This window comes from Hyla sarda, chromosome 4, assembly GCF_029499605.1.
Source record: "Hyla sarda isolate aHylSar1 chromosome 4, aHylSar1.hap1, whole genome shotgun sequence".
In the NCBI taxonomy this organism is placed as follows: domain Eukaryota; kingdom Metazoa; phylum Chordata; class Amphibia; order Anura; family Hylidae; genus Hyla; species Hyla sarda.
The window spans coordinates 370,421,006-370,444,844 of record NC_079192.1 but is presented as its reverse complement, the minus strand read 5'-3'; the positions used below and the strand labels follow the sequence as shown (position 1 = coordinate 370,444,844).

Below are 23,839 nucleotides of genomic sequence, written 5' to 3'. Positions count from 1 at the left end.
AAAAAAACGGATGCAACCGGACATTATTTTTCAAACCGTATACAAATTAAAATTTGTACACACGTTTTGATACAGTTAAGGGTGGGTTCACACCACGATTTTGCTATACGGTTCCTGTATCAGGTTTTTGATTAAAAAAAAAAACAGATTCCTCAAAACCTGACTACACTGTATCAAAACGTGTGTACAAATTTTTATCTGTATACGGTTTGAAAAATGATGTCCGGTTGCATTAGTTTTTTAAGAAAAAACAACGTATACGTTTTGAACTTTTCACTCCATTATGAATAAAGTTTCACTTGTTTGATTGAAATTCCCCCCCAAAAAAAGGTGGAAAGTCAAAAACCGTATGGTGAAAACCGGATGGAACTGTACGCACATACAGTTGTGTACGGTTCCCATTGACTCCCATGTTTTAAAAAAACGTATATGGGTCAATACGGTTTTTCACCCGGAACAAAAACCATGGTAGGCCACGGTTTTCTGTCCAGAAAAAAAAAGTAAAAAACTGTATGGTTTGAAAAACTGAGACGACCGTATACAATATGGTGCATACGGTTTTGAATGGGAAGTCTATGAGCACGGTTTTCAGTGCGGTTGCATACTTTTTTTTAATGAAACTGTATAGCAAAATCGTGGTGTAAACCCACCCTCAGGGTGGGTTCACACCACGATTTTTCTATACAGTTTTTGGATACGTTTTTTTTTTTTAAACGTATGCAACTGTACAGCAAACCGTGGCCATAGACTTTCCATTCAAAACCGTATGCACCATATTGTATACGGTTGTCTCCGTTTTTCAAACCACACGGTTTTTTACTCTTTTTTTTCTGGACAGAAAACCGTGGCCTACCAGTTTTTGGTCCGGGTGAAAAACCGTATTGACCAGTATACGTTTTTTTTAAACATGGGAGTCAATGGGAACTGTACAGACCTGTATGTGCGTACAGTTCCATCCGGTTTTCACCATACGGTTTTGACTTTCCACATTTTTTTTCTTGGAATTTCAATCAAACAAGTGAAACTTTATTCATAATGGAGTGAAAAGTTCAAAACGTATACGGTTTTTTTTTCTTAGAAGACGGATGCAACCGGACATAATTTTTCATACTGTATACAGTTTTCAACCGGAATTCCTGATACGGGAGCTGTGTTGCAAAAACGTGGCGTGAACCCAGCATGAGGTCTCTGTAGAACAGTGTTTCCCAACCAGTGTGCCTCCAGCTGTTGCAAAACTACAACTCCCAGCATACCCGGCATGCTAAGAGTTGTAGTTTTGCAACAGCTGGAGGCACACTGGATGGGAAACGCTGCGGTAGTTGTAATTCAGAGATGACGCATGCTGAGATTACCGCCGTGTCTGCTCCAGACGCTGTGAGAGGGAAGTTCCAGTCACCGCACTTCCCCCGGCACTGCGCATGCGCGGCTGACACACCGGCTTCTTGTGTACGGCCAGCATGGCGGACAGGGCAGAGCTGGAGCAGGCGGTAGCGCAGCAGGGAGACAAGGTGCGGAAGCTGAAACAGGAGAAGGCCAGCTCCGAGCAGGTGAGGCCGGGGTAAAGTATAACGGGGCTGGGAAGGACAGTGGTCCTGTGACTGCTGCCCATAGGTTATGGCCGTGTGAGCACGGAGGGGGAGGCAGATGATACCCATGTGTCATGCAGAGTCTCCATTCATTATGGTCTCGGCAATAGCCTGCCATGACAGAGGGGGCGCTATTTCACTTCCCTCCAGCTGCGCAGGGTGTGACGAGAGGCAAAGAGATTCCTCCCCTCGTGCGGCCTTGACTGAACCAGGCTGAAAGTGAAACTGACTGTTGCCCATAGCAACCTTTGGTAGCTTTCATTTTTCTATAGTAAAGTAGCAAATAAAATTGTGCTGTGGATGGTTGCTATGGGCAACAGTTTTTTTTCTTTGTCTGGTATTGACCTGTATTCTGTATGTTATGGAGCCTGCCTAAAAATTTAAACGTTGTTGCTGACCATAGACCTTTTTAATTTGTATTAAAGCTATGGTTGGTTGCTATGGGCAACAGACCATCTTTTGCTATTGCAGTAACCCAGCATGGCCAGAAGATGATGTGCAGCGCTGTTCCTTCTGGCTCCACCCTCTGTTTACGCAGATACAGATTTGCGTGATGTCCCATAGACTTGTATGAGATGTCGGATCTATCTGTATCCCCGATCATTGTAATCGGCTTTCTGTCTATGTTGACGTTTCGCCTCAGTAAAAGGGACTATTTTTGTAAACAAAATAGGCATGTTCATTATTCTTGGGAATTCCATATCCAATCTAAGGATCCGCTATCACAATGATCTGGTTCAGAAATCCCAGTGTCCTTCTCATATTTCTGCTGTGGATCCACTTGCAGTACATGTCCTGATACTTATAAACATACTAGGGCCAGGGCTGCACAATGGCTTTGGCCACAATACACATTGCACACCCTGCTTGCATCACAGCGGTAGTTAAGTTGTAGTTTGCAAGTTGCTGCGATCTGAGGAATCTCTCCAACCAACCTTACTTTCGGAATCTGCACCACCATGATCTTTGGCTGTGTTGCAGCCAAAATTACCATGTAATGCTAGCTTTAAAGTGAACCTGTTAGCACCTTTTTAAAGAGTACCTTTCATCAACAAAGTTTTCATATGTTATGGATGAAAGGCTAATGAACAACTTCCAAATTGGTTTTAATTAAAAAATTTGCTTCCTTTTATTTGTTTTTACAGTTTGAAAAAGTGACCACTAGGTGTTTCCCTTGCAGTCCCTGGCCGCAAGCCTTTGTATAGATTTTGGACTCATGTTGGCCTGGGAGAAGTCCTAAATCGTAGACTGGACACGTGATGAGCTCAGCGCAGCTCCCCACTTGTCAATCAGACAGGCAGCACAGCAGGGCACACTCCTGACTTGCCGGCCATGTCATCAGGCTCCGCCCCCTGAGCAGGAGAGGCGACGAGTGCTGGCCAAATGTCAGTGCAGTGCTGCTTCAAGCCGAGAGGATCTGGTCTGCCTTTCCCCCCCCCCCCCCCCCCCCTCCTTCTCGTCTGATCGAGGTCTTCTATCTCTCTGCAATTATTTTACATTGTAAGGGTGGAAGTGAGCCCTGGCAGGCCTCAGATGACGTTGCACCTGCTGGGTCACATCCCCTTCCTCCCGAGCTTATGGCAAATACCTATAAAAGGTATTTATATACAGTTTAAAAAAAATAAAGGCAAGGATAGTAAGTTAGTGCTGGGTGGTATACCGGTGTGTTTTTCCCTTGGCGATATGAATTTTTCACATACCGCAATACCGTTTCCATAGCAACCAACTCCAATGAGTGATGGTGTAGAGAAACGTCTGGCCGAACAGCGTCTCTGGGAAGTGTAGTCCGAGTTGCACTGAACTGACTGTGAGGAGCTGGGGGGGGGACTACAACTCCCGGCGGGCAGGCACGGGAAACTCGAGCAGAACTGTGCAGACATGGAGGAGAGTTACTGGGGGGCCTGACCAAGACCCTGCGTGCCATGGTGAGGACCCCCAACCATCTGACACTATACTGAGGACACCCCCAACTAGTGCTGGGCGATTTACCGGTTCATACCGAATACCGGTGTGTTTTTTCTGTACCGCAATACCGGTCAGGCCCCTCGAATGAATGATCAGCCACAGTGCGCTTGGGAACTAATCAAATGTGACCTGCAGGCGCTGTCCTGCTTTTCCTCCCCCGTTCACAGATTTGTTTTGGTGCAGATGTCACATTAAAAAGGTTCTCCCAGAGCACTAAAAGATTTAGCATGCCCTCAATCCCTGGTGCTCAATTTCTGGGGGGGAAAGGGGCCCACATCAAGCAGGATATGTTGCCAAGACTGGTACTATGTTGTTAAACTACTCCTGTATTTGGTGGCTATTGTCCACTCGTTTTGACAGCGTCATGTGGCCACCACATACAGGCGTGGTTTTCGCCTATATGCACCAGTTACAATATGGGACCAACCCCGGCAGCACACACGGTGTAAGCTGAAGAGGAAGGTACAGTGCTGGGTCAGCATACTTGCACTTGCTAAAGAGAAGTGCTGGGGAGTGAGGGTCTTTTAGTGGCCTGAAACAACCCTTTTTAAAGGGGTACTCCACTGCCCCAGATTTTGGAACATTTAGTTCCAGAAGCTGGGTGCGGGGTCGTGATGTCACGGCCACGCCCCCTCAATGCAAGTCTATGGGAGGGGGCGTACGCCCCCTCCCATAGACTTGTATTGAGGGGGCATGGGGTGATGTAACAAGGGGGCGTGGCCGTGATGTCATGACCCTGCAGCCCGCACCCAGCTTTTGGAACTAAATGTTCCAAATGCTGGGGCAGTGGAGAACCCCATTAACATCAATTGGGGAAAAAAAAAATATATATAAATTTTGATGCTTCTTTAAAATATACATGTGAACTCCGATATGCGGATTTCAACATGGAATCTGTGTCAAAACACTGCCCACGGATCCTACTCTTATTGATAAGACTGGAGTGCAATACTCTGAGTGCTGGATTGTGGCCCTAGCTCTGCAAACCCAGTGTAAGATCAGCTGTGAGAATGGCATTTTAGGAACCCTCTCAATTTTTAGTTTCCATAATCTGTTGGTGCCCAGTAGTGTGCCCAGCTTCTGGGTGCTGATCTTCTCTCCTTTTGAGTGTTATATGAGGGGAGCCTGTGCAGTATCCAGCAGGCGAATGCTGTAATCTCTAGCTCCGGTTTCATCACCCTCTTGGCTCTTAGACGTTCTCTGTTACTGCACCCAGCACAGGGCTTCATCTACTGCAGAGACGCTGTCATTATCACTGTCGTGCAGGTTTAGGAAACATCCCAGTAGCGTGTTAGCAGTCCTTTTATCAGATCCTTTATTAGTAGCTTATGTAGATGGGTGTGCACGTTTAGAAGAAGGTAAAGCATAAATCCTGGGACCTTACATGTGTGTAGACGTGAGTCACTTTTCATCAAGTTCTTTTGTAATGCTATATAAAATCTTTTGGATAGCTTCACTTTCATCTGTCCTGTCTGAAGTGTACACCTGACACCATGGGGAACTACTACAGGGAAGTAACGGCGATCCCTTTGCTAAGGCGACTGTTTATTGCCAAAGCCCCACCTGCAAAGTGTAGGTACATCCTGCCAGCTCGACGCATGTCCTGTTATCAGTCTAAAAGTTAAAGGAGTACTCCGGCGCGCGCTTTTTTCCTTTTATCTCGTCCGGGCTGCAAAATAAAAGAAAACACTCTTTCTCTTACCTGCCAATGAGCCCCCGGAGCTCCGGTACAGGTGTTCGGTCCCCGGGCTGTATTCTTCTTCCGGTTAGCCCGTCACGTCACACGGAGCTTCAGCCTATCACTGGCCGAGGCGGGACATCGCTGCGGCCGGTAATAGGCTGAAGCTCCGTGTGACGTGCCGGGCTAACAGGAAGTAAGAAGAATACAGCCCGGGGACCGAACACCTGTACCGGAGTGTACCGGAGCACCAGGGGCTCGTTGGCAGGTAAGAGAAAGTGTGTTTTCAACTAGATACTTTATAACTAGATACTTTAGAGCAGTGTTTCCCAACCAGGGTGCCTCCAGCTGTTGTAAAACTACAACTCCCAGCATGCCCGGACAGCCGTTGGCTGTCCGGGCATGCTGAGAGTTGTAGTTTTGCAAAGCTGGAGGCACCCAGGTTGTGAAACACTGGTTTAGAGGGACACTAAACCTTAGTAACTACAAAAAAGAAGCTAAATGCAAGTATAAAAATATTCCCTATATCATGCATAGGCAACCTTCGGCACTGCAGATGTTGTGGACTACATCTTCCATGAGGCTCTTGCAGCCAAAATGTTTCCAAAGTATTATGGGTCATGTAGTCCAAAACATCTGCAGTGCCGAAGGTTGCCTATTCCTGTCCTAGATATAATCCTGCAAGAATTTAAAAAGGTACTCCACTGGAAATTTTTTTTTATTTTTTTTATTTTTTTTTTTAATCAACTGGTGCCAGAAAGTTAAACAGATTAGTAAATAACTTTTATTAAAAAAAAAATAAATAAATTAATCCTTCCAGTACTTATTAGTTGCTGTATGATCCACAGGAAGTTATTTTCTTTTTTAAATTTCCTTTGTCTGACCACAGTGCTCTCTGCTGACACCTCTGTCCATTTTAGGAACTGTCCAGAGTAGGAGCAAATCCCCATAGCAAACTTCTCCTGCTATAGACAATTCCTGACATGGACAGAGGTGTCAGCAGATAGCACTGTGGTCAGACAGAAAAGAAATCCGAAAAGAAAAGAGCTTCCTGTGGAGAATATAGCAACTGATAAGTACTGGAAGGATTAAGATTTTTAAATATAAGTAATTTACAAATCTGTTTAAGTTTCTGGCACCAGTTGATTTTAAACATTTTTTCCAACTGAGTACATCTTTAAGTCTAAAAAGCTAGTAGGGATCGACCGATTATCGGTATGGCCGATATTATCGGCCGATAATCACGATTTTGGGCATTATCGATATTGACAATTACCTTGCCGATAATGTCCCGCACCGCGACCGCACCACCCGGAGCCTGCCCGGAGTGGAGAAGGACAGCCCGGACCGGTTCACCCTCCACCTGGAATGCCGACGGACACTACAGGAAGGGGGACCCTGACAGGTAGGGGGGAGAGAAGCGGGTGGTGGCGGCGGCGGCGCAAAAGCCACTGCAGTGCATTGATTTAAAGCGCCCGCTTTAAATCAATGATCTGCAGCTGTGTCGCGGGGGGATAAATAGCCGATAACTTATACCGGAATATCGGTATAAATTATCGGCCCTAACCTCCACCGATTATCGGTATCGGCCCTAAAAAAAAAAACGATATCGGTCGATCCCTAAAAGCTAGCATGCTTTATAACTAGATACTTTTAGAGCAGTGTTTCCCAACCAGGGTGCCTCCAGCTGTTGTTAAACTACAACTCGCAATCATGACGCTTCTTTTAATAATGGGCTATGAAGGGTTAAAACGGGTGATGTAAAAATCCCATAGACTATAATGGGATTTTGTAACTGCCGTTTTTTTATAGTTTTGTTAAGGGGTCATTATAACGGATCTTTAAAACGGAGAATTCTATAGTGTGAAAGCGGCCTAATCTTTATTCTCTGACATTGCATGTGTTCTGTTCCTGAGTGCCAAGCACCACCGGTGATCAGCTGCATAGTCGTGTCCACCCTATTGTGTGCGTGTGTGCGTGCTGCTTGGAGGGACAGTGTTATCCATTTCTAAAGTGCCCATTTTAGTCTCCATGATTTGCGGCTTGTTTAGATGTCCATTTAAATTGGTATGCATATTAATGTCATTCCATTCTGATCATTGGGCATCCTGGCAGAGATGCTGCAGCACAGCTTACCCACACCACGTTTTTGCAATACAGTTTCCGTGTGCATTTTCAATGTGAAAACCGTATGTATTGACTCTCCATTGAAAACCGTATACCAAACAATGCATCCGGTGGCATCCGTTTTGCATCTTGTACGGTTTTGTCAAATTTTTTTTTTCCTGTACCCAAAACCGTTGCCCACCACGGTTTTTGGTCTGGTTGAAAAACCGTATTAAACCATATACGTTTTTTTTAAAAACATAAATGGGAGTCAATGGGAACCGTACAGAACCATTTGTGCGTACGGTTCCATATGGGTTGCTCCATATTGTTTTTGACTGTGCAGTTTTTTTTATTTTTTTTTTTCATGGAATTTAAATCAAACAAGTGAAACTTTATTCATCAAAAACCTGATACGGGAACTGTATTGCAAAAACAAGGTGTGAATGCTGCCTTACCTCTCCAGTTCATGTTGCAGAAACAATCCTGTGTGTGAATGTGCCTCAAAATCTTATAATTATATTTAAGTGACAATGAAGTAGTTCAGGCCAGTGTTACAATGAGATTTTCCTATGCGTTGATTGATGTATGTCCTGTCTTTCTGTATCTGTACTGGAATGATGATTCACTTCTTTCTTAGATTGCAGAAGAAATTGCAAAACTCTTAGAGCTAAAGGCACAATTGGCCCCAGATGATGGAAAACACAAGTTTGTTCTCAAAACCCCTAAGGTAAAATAAAATAGTAATGTTCAGCTCACCTTTCAGATTGTAGAGCACGGACCTGCGCCTGGCAAGGTGCAAACAAGCACAAGAAAGGAAAGGATGATCCAGCGCTTTAACAAATACTCACAGCTTTATTTGGTTCCGTATCACAAAGACTTCACACAGTAAAAATGATCACTCCACTGTCATGCGCGTTTCAAGCGCATGTGCGCTCTTCATCGGTAGCGATTGAAACGTGTATGACAGTGAAGTAATCGTTTTTATTGTAAGAAGTCTTTGTGATACGGAACCAAGTATTTGTTCAAGTGCTGGATCATCTTTTCCTTTCTTGCCCTAAGGTAAAATATCCCAAAGTAGCAAAACCAAACATTTACAAATTTGTATAAAGTCATGCAAGAAGAGTCTTTCAGGGCCAGACAGTTTTTGTCTTAGACAGATTGCTATATTTGAGCCAATATATTCATTCACCTGAAAATAAAATGAATATATCAGGAGAGCAATGTACTTTATGTAGGGCAGTGTTTCCCAACCAGGGTGCCTCCAGCTGTTGCAAAACTACAACTTCCAGCATGCCTGGACAGCCAACGGCTGTCCGGGCATACTGGGGATTGTAGTTTTGCAACAGCTGCAGGCACCCTGGTTGGGAAACACTAATGTAGGGACATATACCAAAGTGTGTAAGATGGTTGGTACTTACCTTGGTCTGTGCTGTATTATCCTGGTAGGCAGTTCTGTATATGAGCTTCAGAGTCTTGGTCAGTGTTTATTGAGCTGAGAAAAGCAGTTATCAATGCTGATCCACTGACTGCCTACAAAGACATGAGCTATCTACAGCCATGGCCGTAAATGTTGCCCCCCCCCCCCCCCCTGAATTTTTTCAAGTAAATGAAGTATTTCTCACAGAAAAGGATTGCAGTAACACATGTTTTGCTATACACATGTTTATTCCCTTTGTGTGTATTGGAACTAAACCAAAAAAGGAGGAAAAAAAGCAAATTGGACATAATGTCACATCAAACTCCAAAAATGGACTGGACAAATTTATTGGCACCCTTTCAAAATTGTGGGAAAATAAGATTGTTTCAAGCATGTGAATGCTCCTTTAAACTCACCCAGGGCAAGTAACAGGTGTGGGCAATATAAAACCTGAAAGCAGATAAAAAGGAGAGAAGTTCACTTAGTCTTTGCATTGTGTGTCTGAGTATGCCACACTAAGCATTGACAACAGAAACAGAAGAGAACTGTCTGAGGACTTGAGAACCAAAATTGTGGAAAAATATCAACAATCTCAAGGTTACAAGTCCATCTCCAGAGATCTAGATTTGCCATTGTCCACAGTTCGCAACATTATCAAGAAGTTTGCAACCCATGGCACTGATGCTAATCCTCCTAATTGATGAAAGGTGTACATGCAAGATAGTCCAGATGGTGGATAAGCAGCCCCAAACAAGTTCCAAAGATATTCAAGCTGTCCTGCAGGCTCAGGGAGCATCAGTGTCAGCGCGAACTATCCATCGACATTGAAATGAAATGAAACCCTATAGCAGGAGACCCAGGAGGACCCCACTGCTGACACAGAGACATAAAAAGGAAGACTACATTTTGCCAAAATGAACTGGCGTAAGCCAAAATCCTTCTGAGAAAACATTTTGTGGAGAGAAGAGACCAAGATAGAGCTTTTTTGTAAAGCACATAATTCTACTGTTTACCAAAAACAGAATGAGGCCTACAAAGAAAAGAACAGAGTACCTACAGTGAAATATGGTGGAGGTTCAATGATGTTTTGGGGTTGTGTTGCTGCCTCTGGCACTGGGTGCCTTGAATGTGTGCAATGCATCATGAAATCTGAGGATTACCAATGGATTTTGGGTCGCACTGTACAGCCCAGTGTCAGAAAGCTGGGTTTGCGTCCGAGATCTTGGATCTTCTAGCAGGACAATGGCCCCAAACATATGGCAAAATGCACCCAGAAATGGATGGCAACAAAGCGCTGGAGAGTTCTGAAGCGGCCAGCAGATCTACATCCCATAGAACACCCTTGGAGAGATCTTAAAATTGCTGTTGGGAAAAGGCTCCTTCCAATAAGAGAGACCTGGAGCAGTTTGCAAAGGAAGAGTGGTCCCACATTCCGGCTGAGAGGTGTAAGAAGCTTATTGATGTTTACAGGAAGCCACTGATTTCAGTTATGTTTTCCAAAGGGTGTGCAACCAAATAATTAGTTAAGGGTGCCAATAATTTTGTCCAGCCCATTTTTGGAGTTTGGTGTGACATTATGTCCAATTAGCTTATTTTTCCTCCCTTTTTTGGTTTAGTTCCAATACACACAAAGGGAATAAACATGTGTATAGCAAAATATGTTACTGCAATCCTTTTCTGTGAGAAATACTTAATTTTCTTGAAAAATTTCATTGGTGCCAACATTTTTGGCCATGACTGTATAACCACACACCCCAGATGACCAAGTCAGCAGGGTTCACCCCCATTAAACTCTTGCAGACAACATAGCATCAAATTTCACAAAGATAAAGGTGATAAAAATTAAAATACGGCAGCCGGATCCGTTGGGAGAATAAAAAAAAAAACTGCTGCTGCTGTTTCCCTGCCGATTACTACACGGAATCAGATAATGACTCTGGTCGGCTCAGTTTTGAACTGTATTAGTTTTGTCGCCACAGTTTTTAGTCTCGCAACAAAATCGGATATGGTCCAAAAATGAGCCTACCAGAGTCACTAATTGTCTCTGTCTGGCTCATTCAAATGAATGAGGTGTGTCGGGGATATGGCAGTGGACAGTGTTTAAATTCTGCCTCCGGATCCAGCTCCCTTATTGCAAAAATGTGGTGTGAATGCACCCTTTGTGTGATTTTATATTCATTTTCCTTCTCAGGGCACAAGGGATTATAATCCCAAACAGATGGCCATTCGGGAGAAGGTTTTCAACACCATTATCCGCTGTTTTAAACGTCATGGAGCAGAGACTATTGACACCCCTGTATTTGAGCTGAAGGTAAGTGGTTTTCAGAGATATCTCATTGAAATATTTGTTGAGCTCCTTTCTCCTCTCTGTCAATCCACACAACATCAGTGTGTTAGTACTTTCATTGTACAGTACAGTGAAATAAACCTTATCTATTAAGCCTGGAGAATGACGTTAGGTTGACCCCATCCTTTTTTTTTTTAAATGTTATGCCCCAGGATACTGTGTTGGGAGAAATACGCCTGAAAAGCTCCAGTTGACCATGATAAATATTTTTAGTTTCACAAGAGCCTCTAGAAATTCATAGCTAAAACAGATCAGAGAGGTTTGTCTCACCAATGTCTACAAAGGCGTACCGTAACATATCCAACAGTTTGCATATCTGTAACAAGTACTAAGCTTGGCATGAGGATGAGCAATGCTATCAGAATCACCCCTATGCAAATCACCAATTTAGGCCTCTCTTAGGGCTTTCTCGGCCCTGAGCCCTGTCCTATTTCCAGGCAACAGTTTAGATCCACTTATGGGGTATTTTTATAGTCAGGAGAAACTGTGTTGCACATTTTGGGGGAAATTTCTCCCTTTACCGCTTGTAAAAAAATGAAGACTTTGGGGCTACACCAGCATGTTAGTGTAACAGTAATGATCTTTTTTTACACTGATATCTAACATGCTGGTGTAACCCCTAATTGTTTTATTTCCACAAGGAGTAAAAGGAGAAAGGCCCTCCCCTCCCCCCACATGGCTCAGGAGTGAGCAAGCACAATGTACATTTGAGGCCTAAATTGGTGATTTGCACTGCAATGGCTGATAGTTGAGCATTTCAAAAATCTAGAAAAATAAAGTCATGAAATTAGAGTTATTAATGCATAAAGTGACAGGTCAGATTTGGCTGAGGCAGGACATCGCTTCGACTGTTAATTTTCTGACTGACGGCATGACGGACCTACCACAGCCGGACCAGGAAGAAGAAGGCGGAGGAACGCAATGAGACACCGGGGGAGCGGAGGTATGTGAGTCCTGGCATTACGGATTTTTTTTTTTTTTTTTTATACTTTAATCTATAATATATCAAAAGTTTTTTTTATTAATGTATGCAGAATAACTTTCCAATTGCATGTTATAAAAAAAAATATGCTGATTTCTATTTATTTATTTCCCTACCAGTCCTGGCCGCAAGCCTGTTATTATAGATTTCAGACTCATGCTGGAGTCCTAAATCACAGACTGCAGCCGGGACACAGACAAGCTCAGCACTGCTCCCTGTAGACAACAGGAAAGAGAGAGACAGGAAAAAAGTACACTTAAAGGGGTTTTGCTGCTAAAATAATTTACCCCCCTACACACAGGATCCCAACTGATTGCAAGAACAGAGTGCCCCTTCTCCATTCACTGCCATGATACTGATGGAGATTGCACTTGGCAATCCCTTTCCAGTGAATGGATCCGTGCTCACACAAGTGCATTGCCACTTAAGGGGCACTTTGAAACTTGTTCTTTTGCTGTCTTTAAGGGTCCCAGTGGGCAAATGCCCAGAGATTACACATTAATTACCTATCCTGTGCATAGAGGATATGAGGATTTAATGTCAACCCATTTCGGCTTGCCATTCAAAGTTTGATTCCGTGCATATTTTTTTCTTTTCCTGGAAGATGTGTATGCTACCAGCTTACCCCCTTCTACCTGAATATGCACTATTTGCTTTTTATTTAATATCTGATTTATTTTTATTTTTTTAAAAGGAAACTCTAACAGGAAAATATGGAGAAGATTCTAAGCTTATTTATGACCTAAAAGATCAGGGTGGTGAATTGTTGTCTCTCCGTTATGATCTTACTGTATCCTTTCACAAAAATGATCGACCCATGATCTCATGTCAACTATCGCAGAAGGGACAGTTTAAATGCTCAAGCATGGTGCTCCTTTTAATGTCTTTTGCATTGACAGCAGTGGCTAGCCCAGTGTTTCCCAACGAGGGTGCCTCCAGCTGTTGCAAAACTACACCTTCCAGCATGCCTGGACAGCCGTGGGCTGTCCGGGCATGCTGGAAGGTGTAGTTTTGCAACAGCTGGAGGCACCCTCGTTGGGAAACACTGGGCTAGGTGTTTGCTTCTTTTAGTGAAACAATAGGGACCCTTTTATTGGCTAGTGCTCACAGCCTTCAGTACTGTGTGTGGAGATATACACTTACTGGCCACTTTATTTGTTGCCCCTTGCTAGTACCAGGTTGGACCCCCTTTTGCCTTCAAAACTTTCTTAGTTCTTTGTGGCATATTCATTGGCATGTTCAAGAAACCAGTTTGCGATGATGTGTTTTGAGCTTTGTGATATGGTGGATTATCCTGCTGAAAATAGCCATCAGAAGATGGATACACTGTGGTTATAAGGGGATGGACATGGTTAGCAGCAATACTCAGGTACGCTGTCGTAAACTATGTTCAGTTGGTACCTTGGGGCACAAAGTGTGCCAAGAAAATGTCCCCCACACCATAACACCAGCACTAGCCTGAACTGTTGATACATGGCAGAATGGCATCCCAGAAAAGCAACCTCCTGAATATAAAGTGCACACCACTAGATATATAATTAAGCAAAATAATTTTATTCCATATCAAAAAACGACCTATACAAATGGTCACAAAGGACAATTAAAAATGCTCACTTAGAGCCACAACACAACCTCGGAGCAGGGCCATGAACCCCACTCCTGAGGTATGACCCCTGAGGAAGTCGCTTGTGGTCCCGTTCCTGCTCAATCATCTGTATTGCTGGCTCCCTGCTTGGTTTGCTGCGCTTGTATTATGGGATACTCATGGTTATTTTCTATTCTTGGCTAGATTATGTGTAATTTGAATTGCGTTTTTAATGATGATCTTATTCACATTATAGCCTGGAACATATCTTCCATGTGCATATACAGCTTCACATATCGGTAACTTGAATAGCATCAACAATCTTTATTATGCATACTATTTAGCATTATTATAGCACAGCATTTGGAAGCACTGTGTATGATTTACCACCATATAGCAGGATGGGGTCATACCTCGGGAGTGGGGGGGTTCATTGCCCTGCTCCGAGGTAGTGTTGTGGCTTTAAGTGAGCATTTTTTTATGTTTTTAATTGTACTTTTGTGACCATTTGTATATTTTGTTTTTTGATATGGAATACAATTATTTTGCCATAATTGTATATCTAGTGGTGTGCACTTTATATTCAGTGGTTGCTTTTCTGGGATGTGGTTTTACATACGCTCACTGAAAGTAGCACCCTGTGTTTAGTATTGTGGTTGAGCCCCCCTATTTCTTTGTATGGAAGATGGCGGAACATGGGGGGAGATTTATCAAAACCCGTCCAGAGGAAAAGTTGCTAAGTTGCCCATAGCAACCAATCAGATCACTTCTTTCATTTTTTAAAAGGACTGTGATAAATTAAAGAAGCGATAAGAAACAGATGTCCAGCGCGGATGTCAAGCAATACGAAATTTCTTTATTCAGCCATAACGCAAAGTGATGACAGGTGACGCGTTTTGGCCGCAATCAACGGCCTTAGTCTTAAGACTAAGGCCGTTAATTGCGGCCAAAACGCGTCACCTGTCATCACTTTGTGTTATGGCTGAATAAAGAAATTTCGTATTGCTTGACATCCTCACTGGACATCTGTTTCTTATCATTTACACGTGAACCAAGGTCCGGTTCTGTCCGGGACACGGGAGGGGCGACCGAGTGAGCTGTGCCGCACTTGCCATATGTGCTGAAATTAAAGAAGCGATCTGATTGATTGCTATGGGCAACTCAGCAACTTTTCCTCTGGACAGGTTTTGATAAATCTCCCCCATTGTGTGAGAACCCCAGTAGAGCTGCAGTTTCTGAAATACTCAAACCATCCCGCCTGGCACCAACAGTCTTGCCTGATTAGCTATTTGTGTTAACAAGCAATTAAAGGTGTACCTAATAAAGTTGCCAGTAAGTGTCTGTGTGTGTATACTTATATTATTATTTTTTTTCCCTAAGTTCAGCAATTTTTTGCATATGACCGCTTTATGATCCTTAACTATCCGGCCAGGTTCCATTTGCTCGCTATTTAGCAATGAACAAGATTACCAACATTAAACGTTACCATATTGCTAAAGTCTACAGAAGGGACAACCCTGCTATGACTAGAGGTCGCTACAGAGAGTTCTACCAATGTGTAAGGCACAATCTACTTTTGATGGTCTAAATAGTACACAAACTATATATATATATATATATATATATATATATATATATATATATATATATATATATATATATATATATATATTATACTGCTCAAAAAAAATAAAGGGAACACTAAAATAACACATCCTAGATCTGAATGGATGAACTAATCGTATGAAATACTCTCGTCTTTACATAGTTGAATGTGCTGACAACAAAATCACACACAAATTATCAATGGAAATCAACCCATGGAGGTCTGGATATGGAGTCAAAATCAAAGTGGAAAACCACACTACAGGCTGATCCAACTTTGATGTAATGTCCTTAAAACAAGTCAAAATGAGGCTCAGTAGTGTGTGTGGCCTCCACATGCCCGTATGACCTCCCTACAACACCTGGGCATGCTCCTGATGAGGTGGAGGATGGTCTCCTGAGGGATGTCCTCTCAAACCTGGACTAAATCATCCGCCAACTCCTGGACAGTCTGTAGTGGATAGAGCGAGACATGATGTCCCAGATGTGCTCAATCGGATTCAGGTCTGGGGAACGGGTGGGCGAGTCCATAGCATCAATTCCTTCCTCTTACAGGACACTGCTGACACTCCAGCCACATGAGGTCTAGCATTGCCTTTCATTAGGTGGAACCCATGGCCAACCGCACCAGCATATGGTCTCACAAGGGTTCTGAGGATCTCATCTCGGTACCTAATGGCAGTCAGGCTACCTCTGGTAAGCACATGGAGGGCATTACGGCCCCCCAAAGAAATGCCACCCCACACCATTACTGACCCACCACCAAACAGGTCATGCTGGAGGATGTTCCAGGCAGCAGAACATTCTCCATGACGTCTCCAGACTCTGTCACATGTGCTCAGTGTGAACTTGCTTTCATCTGTGAAGAGTACAGGGCGCCATCGGCGAATTTGCCAATCTTGGTGTTCTCTGGCAAATGCCAAACGTCCTGCACGGTGTTGGGCTGTAAGCACAACCCCCACCTGTGGACGTCTGGCCCTCATACCACCCTCATGGAGTCTGTTTCTGACCGTTTGAGTGGACACATGCACATTTCTGGCCTGCTGGAGGTCATTTTGTCATTTTTGCTCTGGCAGTGCTCCTCCTTGCACAGGAGGTAGCGGTCCTGCTGCTGGGTTGTTGCCCTCCTACGGCCTCCTCCACGTCTCCTGATGTACTGGCCTGTCTCTTGTTAGCGCCTCCTTGCTCTTGGCACTACACTGAAAGACACAGCAAACCTTCTTGCCACAGCTCACAAAGATGTGCCATCCTGGATGAGCTGCAATACCTGAGCCGCTTGTGTGGGTTGTAGACTCAGTCTCATGCTACTAGAGTGAAAGCACCGCCAGCATTCAAAAGTGACCAAAACATCAGCCAGAAAGCATAGGAACTGAGAAGTGGTCTGTGGTCACAACCTGAAGAACCACTCCTTTATTGGGGGTGTCTTGCCTATAATTTCCACCTGTTGTCTGTTCCATTTGCACAACAGCATGTGAAATTGATTGTCAATCAGTGTTGCTTCCTGAGTGGACAGTGTGATTTCACTGAAGTGTCATTGACTTGGAGTTACATTGTGTTGTTTAAGTGTTACCTTTATTTTTTGAGCAGTGTAGATTATTGATACAAAAAATTCTTATTTTTGTTATTTTATGCATTGCTCCAAAAAAATCAAATGCAAACAAATGTTTTTACTTATTAAAGTTTAAATTGGTCAGGGTCTCAGTGTGAAGACACCCTCCTATTGACGGTTTTTGGCAGATGAATTGCGCATCTGTGTGGGAACATAGCCTTGTGCAACAAAAAGACCAATTACTAGTTTTTATTTGTTTCCATCCAGGACTTTGACATTGCAGGCCAGTATGATCCAATGATTCCTGATGCTGAGTGCCTGAAGATTGTTCATGAAATCCTGAGTGAACTGGAGTTGGGAGAGTTTTTGGTTAAGGTAAGGGTGGCATAAAATATTGTACATTAACATGGGCACTGATAAAATATGTACACAGGGTGGGGGGGGGGGGGGATAGGGGACTGGACCTTTTTTTTTTTTTTTTTTTTTCCTTTATTTTTTTAATCCTTTTTATTTTCTAGATTCAATTTACAAAAACAAATCATCACCTCTAGTAATTATCGATATAAGAAAAATCCTTTGCCCCCCCAAATACCACACAGTCCTACATAGATTAATCAGTTAGATGGCAGGGAGTCCGGACTGGACTGAAGTTAAAGTGGTCTTTCTCCTTGGTTGTGTACTGGTTGGCTTGTGTAAGGGTGCATTCACACGGCCGTTTGCCCCCGTTCCGTTAAAAAAATATATATATATAGCGCTATAGATCTAGCCCCCCAGCGCATTTATAAAGAAATAACCCCTGCCAGCGCAAAAATATATACCCCCGCAGTATATATATGTGACCCCCCGCCAGCGCATTTATAATGTAACCCCCGCAGGCGCATTTATAATTTATATACCCTCCGCTGGCGCATTTATGTGACACCCCCCCCCCCCCCTGCTGCCGCATTTGTCATTAATGCAGCGCTAATTGGGAAAAGCATTTTAAGCGCAGAGCATCGCACCAGCCACCGCTGGCGCGATGCTGCTTATAGAATACTATTCATACATAGCGTTGCAGGGGCATATTATATATATATATATATATATATATATATATATATATATATATATATATATAATATATAATATATATATATAATATATAATGTGTGTGTGTTGTGGGGGCCAGATATATAGTATTATCTGGCCCCCTCAGCACTTCTATATAATATGCCCCCGCAGCGCAATGTATGAATAGTATTCTTTCAGCAGCATCGCGTCGGCGGCTGGTGCGATGCTCTGCGCGTAAAATGCTTTTCACAGATAGCGCTGCATTAATGACAAATGCGCCAGCGGGGGTCACATAAATGCGCCGGCGGGGGGTTATATATTGATGATTGCGCTGGTAGTGGGTATATAATCATAAATGCCCCGGCGGGGGTTACATTGTAAATGCGCTGGCGGGGGGGTCACACATATATATATATATATATATATATATATATATATATATATATATATATATATATATATATATATATAATACTGCGGGGGTATATAATTTTGCGCTGGCGGGGGTTATATCTTTTATAAATGCGCGGGGGGGCTAGATATATAGCGCTATATATCTTGCCTCCACAGCGCTTTTTATATATATTGTCCATTTTAAAAACCCCGCAGGGAGCCCTGAATGGTTCCTCAGTACCAGCCATTCAGAGCTCCCTGCGTGGAATTTAAAAATTAAAGTGATCGCAGGGTTGCGGACCATGCCGCCCGCTCCCCTGCTTAATAACTTCTGATTGGATCGGGTCTCAGAAGTGATCCCTCAGCCCCTGTACTACTACCCCCATCATGGAACAGAGTCTGATCCATGATGGGGATAGTAGTACAAACACTAATGTAGTCCCCCCAGCCACCGGCAGACTCCTGCAGCCGGGGAATTACTACTCCTATCATGAAACAGACTTGTTTCCATGATGAGAGGAGTAGTAGTCCCACAACACTGTAGGAGTCTGCTGATGTCACCTTTCCTGAGCATGCTCAGATGTAATTACGGATATTTTAAACCCGGGTGCAAACGGATGACATTAAAGGTTCATCCGTTTGCCATAGACTTCAAATGTTAAAATTATGATGTCCGTGTTTTCTTCAGTTTTTTTCACGGAAGAAAAAATACTGCATGTGCCTTTTTTTTCTTCCATGAAAAAAAACGGAAATGAGTGCAAATGGGTGGACACGTATGTAAACGGATTGTAAAAAAATCCCATTGACATGAATGGGATTTTTTTTAAACCGCTTAATCTGTTTACAGCAGGGGTCCTCAAACTTTGGAGGGCCGGACTATAGATAACAAAACATGAACAAATTCCTATGCACACTTATATATCTTATTAGTGGACTACCACTTTAAGTACGCAGCACAGTTCCCCCCCACATTAGGTTGGCAGTATAGATCCCCCCCACATTAGGTTGTACTTCCCCCACATTAGGGTTGGCAGTACAGGTCCCCCACATTAGGGTTGGCAGTACAGGTCCCCCACATTAGGGTTGGCAGTACAGTTCCCCCACATTAGGTGCAGTATAATGTTCCCCCACAGACATACAGCCTCCAGCCAGTGTATGGCTGGAGGCTATATGCCTGTGTTATGCCCCTCTTCAGTGCTCGGACCACCGCTCCCAGGTCCGGACATAGCAGTAAGTCCCGGGACCGAAGGAGCGGGGTGTTCGGAGCACCGAAGCCGATGTGCCGCTGGTAACACTTACCTAGCTGGCCAGCGCACGTCCTCATCGCCGCCCCGCTCCTCCGCGCTTCGTTCCTATGGGCGCACGCACGGAGTCGGTGACGTCCCTGCGTGCGCCACCTTCCCGGCGGCCCCTGCGTTTTTAAAGTAAACGCGGGGTCTTCGATAGCGCATCCCTGTGTCCCGAAAACATATTTCGGGACACAGGGATGTCCCAGGCAGCGGCGGGCCGGATAAATGTCCTCGGCGGGCCACATGTGGCCCGCGGGCCGTAGTTTGAGGACCCCTGGTTTACAGCCTGCAAAAACAGAACTGAAACGGGGCTAAAAAAAAAAAACGGGGGCAAACGGCCTTGTGAACGCACCCTAACTCACCTGTTAGGACAGTGCTGTCCTGTTAGTCGATCATTGTAAATGTATCTTGTCAGCTCTATGTTCAAAATATACAGTCATGGCCGTAAATGTTGGCACCCCTGAAATATTTCTAGAAAATGAAGTATTTCTCACAGAAAAAAAAAAGCAAATTAGACATATCACACAAACTCCAAAAATGTGCTGGACAAAATTATTAGCACCCTTTCAAAATTGTGGATAAATAAGATTGTTTCAAGCATGTGATGCTCCTTTAAACTCCCCTGGGGCAAGTAACAGGTGTGGGCAATATAAAAATCACACCTGAAAGCAGACTAAAAGGAGAGAAGTTCACTTAGTCTTTGCATTGTGTGTATGAGTGTGCCACACTAAGCATGGAGAACAGAAAGAGAACTGCTGAGGACTTGAGAACCAAAATTGTGGAAAAATATCAACAATCTCAAGGTTACAAATCCATCTCCAGAGATCTAGATTTGCCTTTGTCCACAGTGCGCAACATTATCAAGAAGTTTGCAACCCATGGCACTGTAGCTAGTCTCCCTGGGCGTGGTTGGAAGAGAAAAATTGATGAAATGTGTACACCGGATGGTGGATAAGCAGCCCCAAACAAGTTCCAAAGATATTCAAGCTGTCCTGCAGGCTCAGGGAGCCCCAGTGTCGGCGCAAACTATCCAACATTTAAATGAAATGAAACGCTATGGCAGGAGACCCATGGGGGACCCCACTGCTGACACAGAGACATAAAAAAGCAAGACTACATTTTGCCAAATTGAACTTGAGTAAGCCAAAATCCTTTTGGGAAAACGTCTTGTGGACAGATGAGACCAAGATAGAGCTTTTTGGTAAAGCACATCATTCTACTGTTAACCGAAAACAAAATGAGGCTACAAAGAAAAGAACACAGTACCTACAGTGAAATATGGTGGAGGTTCAATGATGCTCTGGGGTTGTTTTGCTGCCTCTTGAACTCTGTGTGCAAGGCATCATTAAATCTGAGGATTACCAAGGGATTTTGGGTCTCACTGTACAACCCAGTGTCAGAAAGCTGGGTTTCCGTCCGAGATCTTGGGTCTTCCAGCAGGACAATGACCCCAAACATACAGTGGGGCAAAAAAGAATTTAGTCAGTCACCAATTGTGCAAGTTCTCCCACTTAAAAAGATGAGAGGCCTGTAATTTTCATCATAGGTATATACCTCAACTATTTGACATAATGAGAAAAGAAATCCATAAAATCGCATTGTTTGATTTTTAAAGAATTTATTTGCAAATTATGGTGGAAAATAAGTATTTGGTCAATAACAAATGTTCATCTCAATACTTTGTTATATACCCTTTGTTGGCAATGACAGAGGTCAAACGTTTTCTTTAAGTCTTCACAAGGTTTTCACACACTGTTGCTGGTATTTTAGCCCATTGCTCCATGCAGATCTCCTCTAGAGCAGTGATGTTTTGGGGCCGTTGCTGGGCAACACGGACTTTGAACTCCTTCCAAAAGTTTTCTATGGGGTTGAGATCTGGAGACTGGCTAGGCCACTCCAGAACCTTGAAATGCTTCTTACTATGCCACTCCTTCGTTGCTCGGGCGGTTTGTTTGGGATCATTGTCATGCTGAAAGACCCAGCCACATTTCATCTTCAATACTCTTGCTGATGGAAGGAGGTTTTCACTCAAAATCTTACGATAACTGGCCCCATTCATTCTTTCCTTTACACAGATCAGTCGTCCTGGTCCCTTAGCAGAAAAACAGCCCCATAGCATGATATTTCCACCCACATGCTTCACAGTAGGTATGGTGTTGTTTGGATGCAACTCAGAATTCTTTCTCCTCCAAGCACGATGAGTTAAGTTTTTAACAAAAGTTTTACTTTGGTTTCATCTGACCATATGACATACTTTCAATACTCTTCTGGATCATCCAAATGCTCTCTATCAAACTTCAGATGGGCCTGGACATGTACTGGCTTAAGCAGGGGGACACGTCTGGCACTGCATGATTTGAGTCCCTGGCGGCGTAGTGTGTTACTGATGGTAGCCTTTGTTACTTTGGTGCCAGCTCTCTGCAGGTCATTCACTAGGTCCCCCCCCCGTGTGGTTCTGGGATGTTTGATCACCGTTCTAATCATTTTTACACCACAGGGTGAGATCTTGTGTGGAGCCCCAGATCTAGGGAGATTATCAGTGATCTTGTATGTCTTCCATTTTCTAATAATTGCTCCCACCGTTGATTTCTTCACACCAAGCTGCTTGCCTATTCCAGATTCAGTCTTCCCAGCCTGGTGCAGGTCTAAAATTTTTGTTTCTGGTGTCCTTCGACAGCTCTTTGGTCTTGGCCATAGTGGCGTTTGGAGTGTGACTGTTTGAGGTTGTGTCTTTTATACTTCTAACAAGTTCAACAGGTGCCATTAATACAGGTAACGAGTGGAGGACAGAGGAGACTCTTGAAGTTGTTACAGGTCTGTGAGAGCCAGAAATTTGTTTGTAGGTGACCAAATACTTATTTTCTACCATAATTTGCAAATGAATTCTTAAAAAATCAGACAATGTGATTTTATGGATCTTATTTTCTCATTATGTCTCTCGTAGTTGAGGTATACCTATGATGAAAATTACAAGCCTCTCTCATCTTTTTAAGTGGAGAACTTGCACAATTGGTGGCTGACTAAATAATTTTTTGCTCCACTGTACATCAAAAAACACTCAGAAATGTATGGCAACAAAGCGCTGGAGAGTTCTGAAGTGGCCAGCAATGAGTCCAGATCTAAATCCCATTGAACACCTGTCGAGAGATCTTAAAATTGCTGTTGGGAAAAGATGCCCTTCCAATAAGAGAGACCTGGAGCAGTTTGCAAAGGAAGAGTGGTCCAACATTCCAGCTGAGAGGTGTAAGAAGCTTATTGATGTTTACAGGAAGCGACTGCTTTAAGTTATTTTTTCCAAAGGGTGTGCAACCAAATATTAAGTGAAGGGTGCCAATAGTTTTGTCCAGCCCATTTTTGGAATTTGGTGTGACATTATGTCCAATTTGCATTTTTTTCATCCCTTTTTTGGTTTAGTTCCAATACACACATCAAGGGAATAAACATGTATAGCAAAATATCCTGCAATCCTTTTCTGTGAGAAATACTTCATTTTCCTGAAAAATTTCAGAGGTGCCAACATTTACGGCCATGACTGCATGTGCAAATCCAAAATTATTATTCTGTTTACCATTGATCTTGTTTGATTTTTTTTTTTTTTTAAATAGACATTACCCCTTTTAGACTTCTTACTGGTGGCTTTGCTTAGTGACAAATATGGTATGAAAAGGTTCAGGCTAGCCACTTTAAATGTTCTTAAACTGTCATAATAAAACTAGTAGTACTCTTCCCCTACCAATTCTGTTCTAATGTTTCTAGGGATTCCTGCCTATCTCTGGTTCTTCTGTGACTGCTGAAGTCAACCATTAGCCCTTTAATAGAAAAAAAAAATCATTTATGGCTGAAGGGTGCATTATAAAGCTCAACTTGTCCCTCAAACCATACATTAGATACAATTAATCTTGGAAGGTGAGGAGATAAATACTTAAATGGAAACTGTCAGGTTCAAAAACTATTTATATGTTGTACATCTTGGCAAAACATTAACCTTTCTAATATATTTCATAAGAATGTTTATACAAATCATGGCTTTGTCCAAGCTGAAGAACAGGCATGGACAAAGTCCAGTAAGTGAGGATGGGCTAGCCCTCCTCTTGGCTCTCTCCTGTCTGATAGCACTCCTCTGTGCTCTCTCCTGTCTGATAGCACTCCTCTGTGCTCTCTCCTGTCTGATAGCACTCCTCTGTGCTCTCTCCTGTCTGATAGCACTCCTCTGTGCTCTCTCCTATCCCACCCTCACTGGGCTTTGTCCATGCCTGTGCTTCAGCTTGGACAAAGACATGGTTT

At 43.3% G+C, this 23,839-nt stretch overlaps 1 protein-coding gene across 1 annotated transcript in view; it reads left to right on the top strand.

The window, feature by feature from the left end:
* The first annotated feature begins 1,388 nt into the window (after positions 1 to 1,388).
* HARS1 (histidyl-tRNA synthetase 1) overlaps positions 1,389 to 23,839 on the top strand; it is a 44,656-nt gene continuing 22,205 nt past the window's right edge. Inside the window, exons 1-6 of the mRNA XM_056516736.1 lie at positions 1,389 to 1,547; positions 7,976 to 8,065; positions 10,947 to 11,066; positions 12,779 to 12,874; positions 15,102 to 15,227; positions 17,091 to 17,198. Coding sequence (XP_056372711.1) covers positions 1,458 to 1,547; positions 7,976 to 8,065; positions 10,947 to 11,066; positions 12,779 to 12,874; positions 15,102 to 15,227; positions 17,091 to 17,198 — 630 coding nt within the window. The 5' untranslated portion in view covers positions 1,389 to 1,457. The remainder of the gene's footprint in view (positions 1,548 to 7,975; positions 8,066 to 10,946; positions 11,067 to 12,778; positions 12,875 to 15,101; positions 15,228 to 17,090; positions 17,199 to 23,839) is intronic.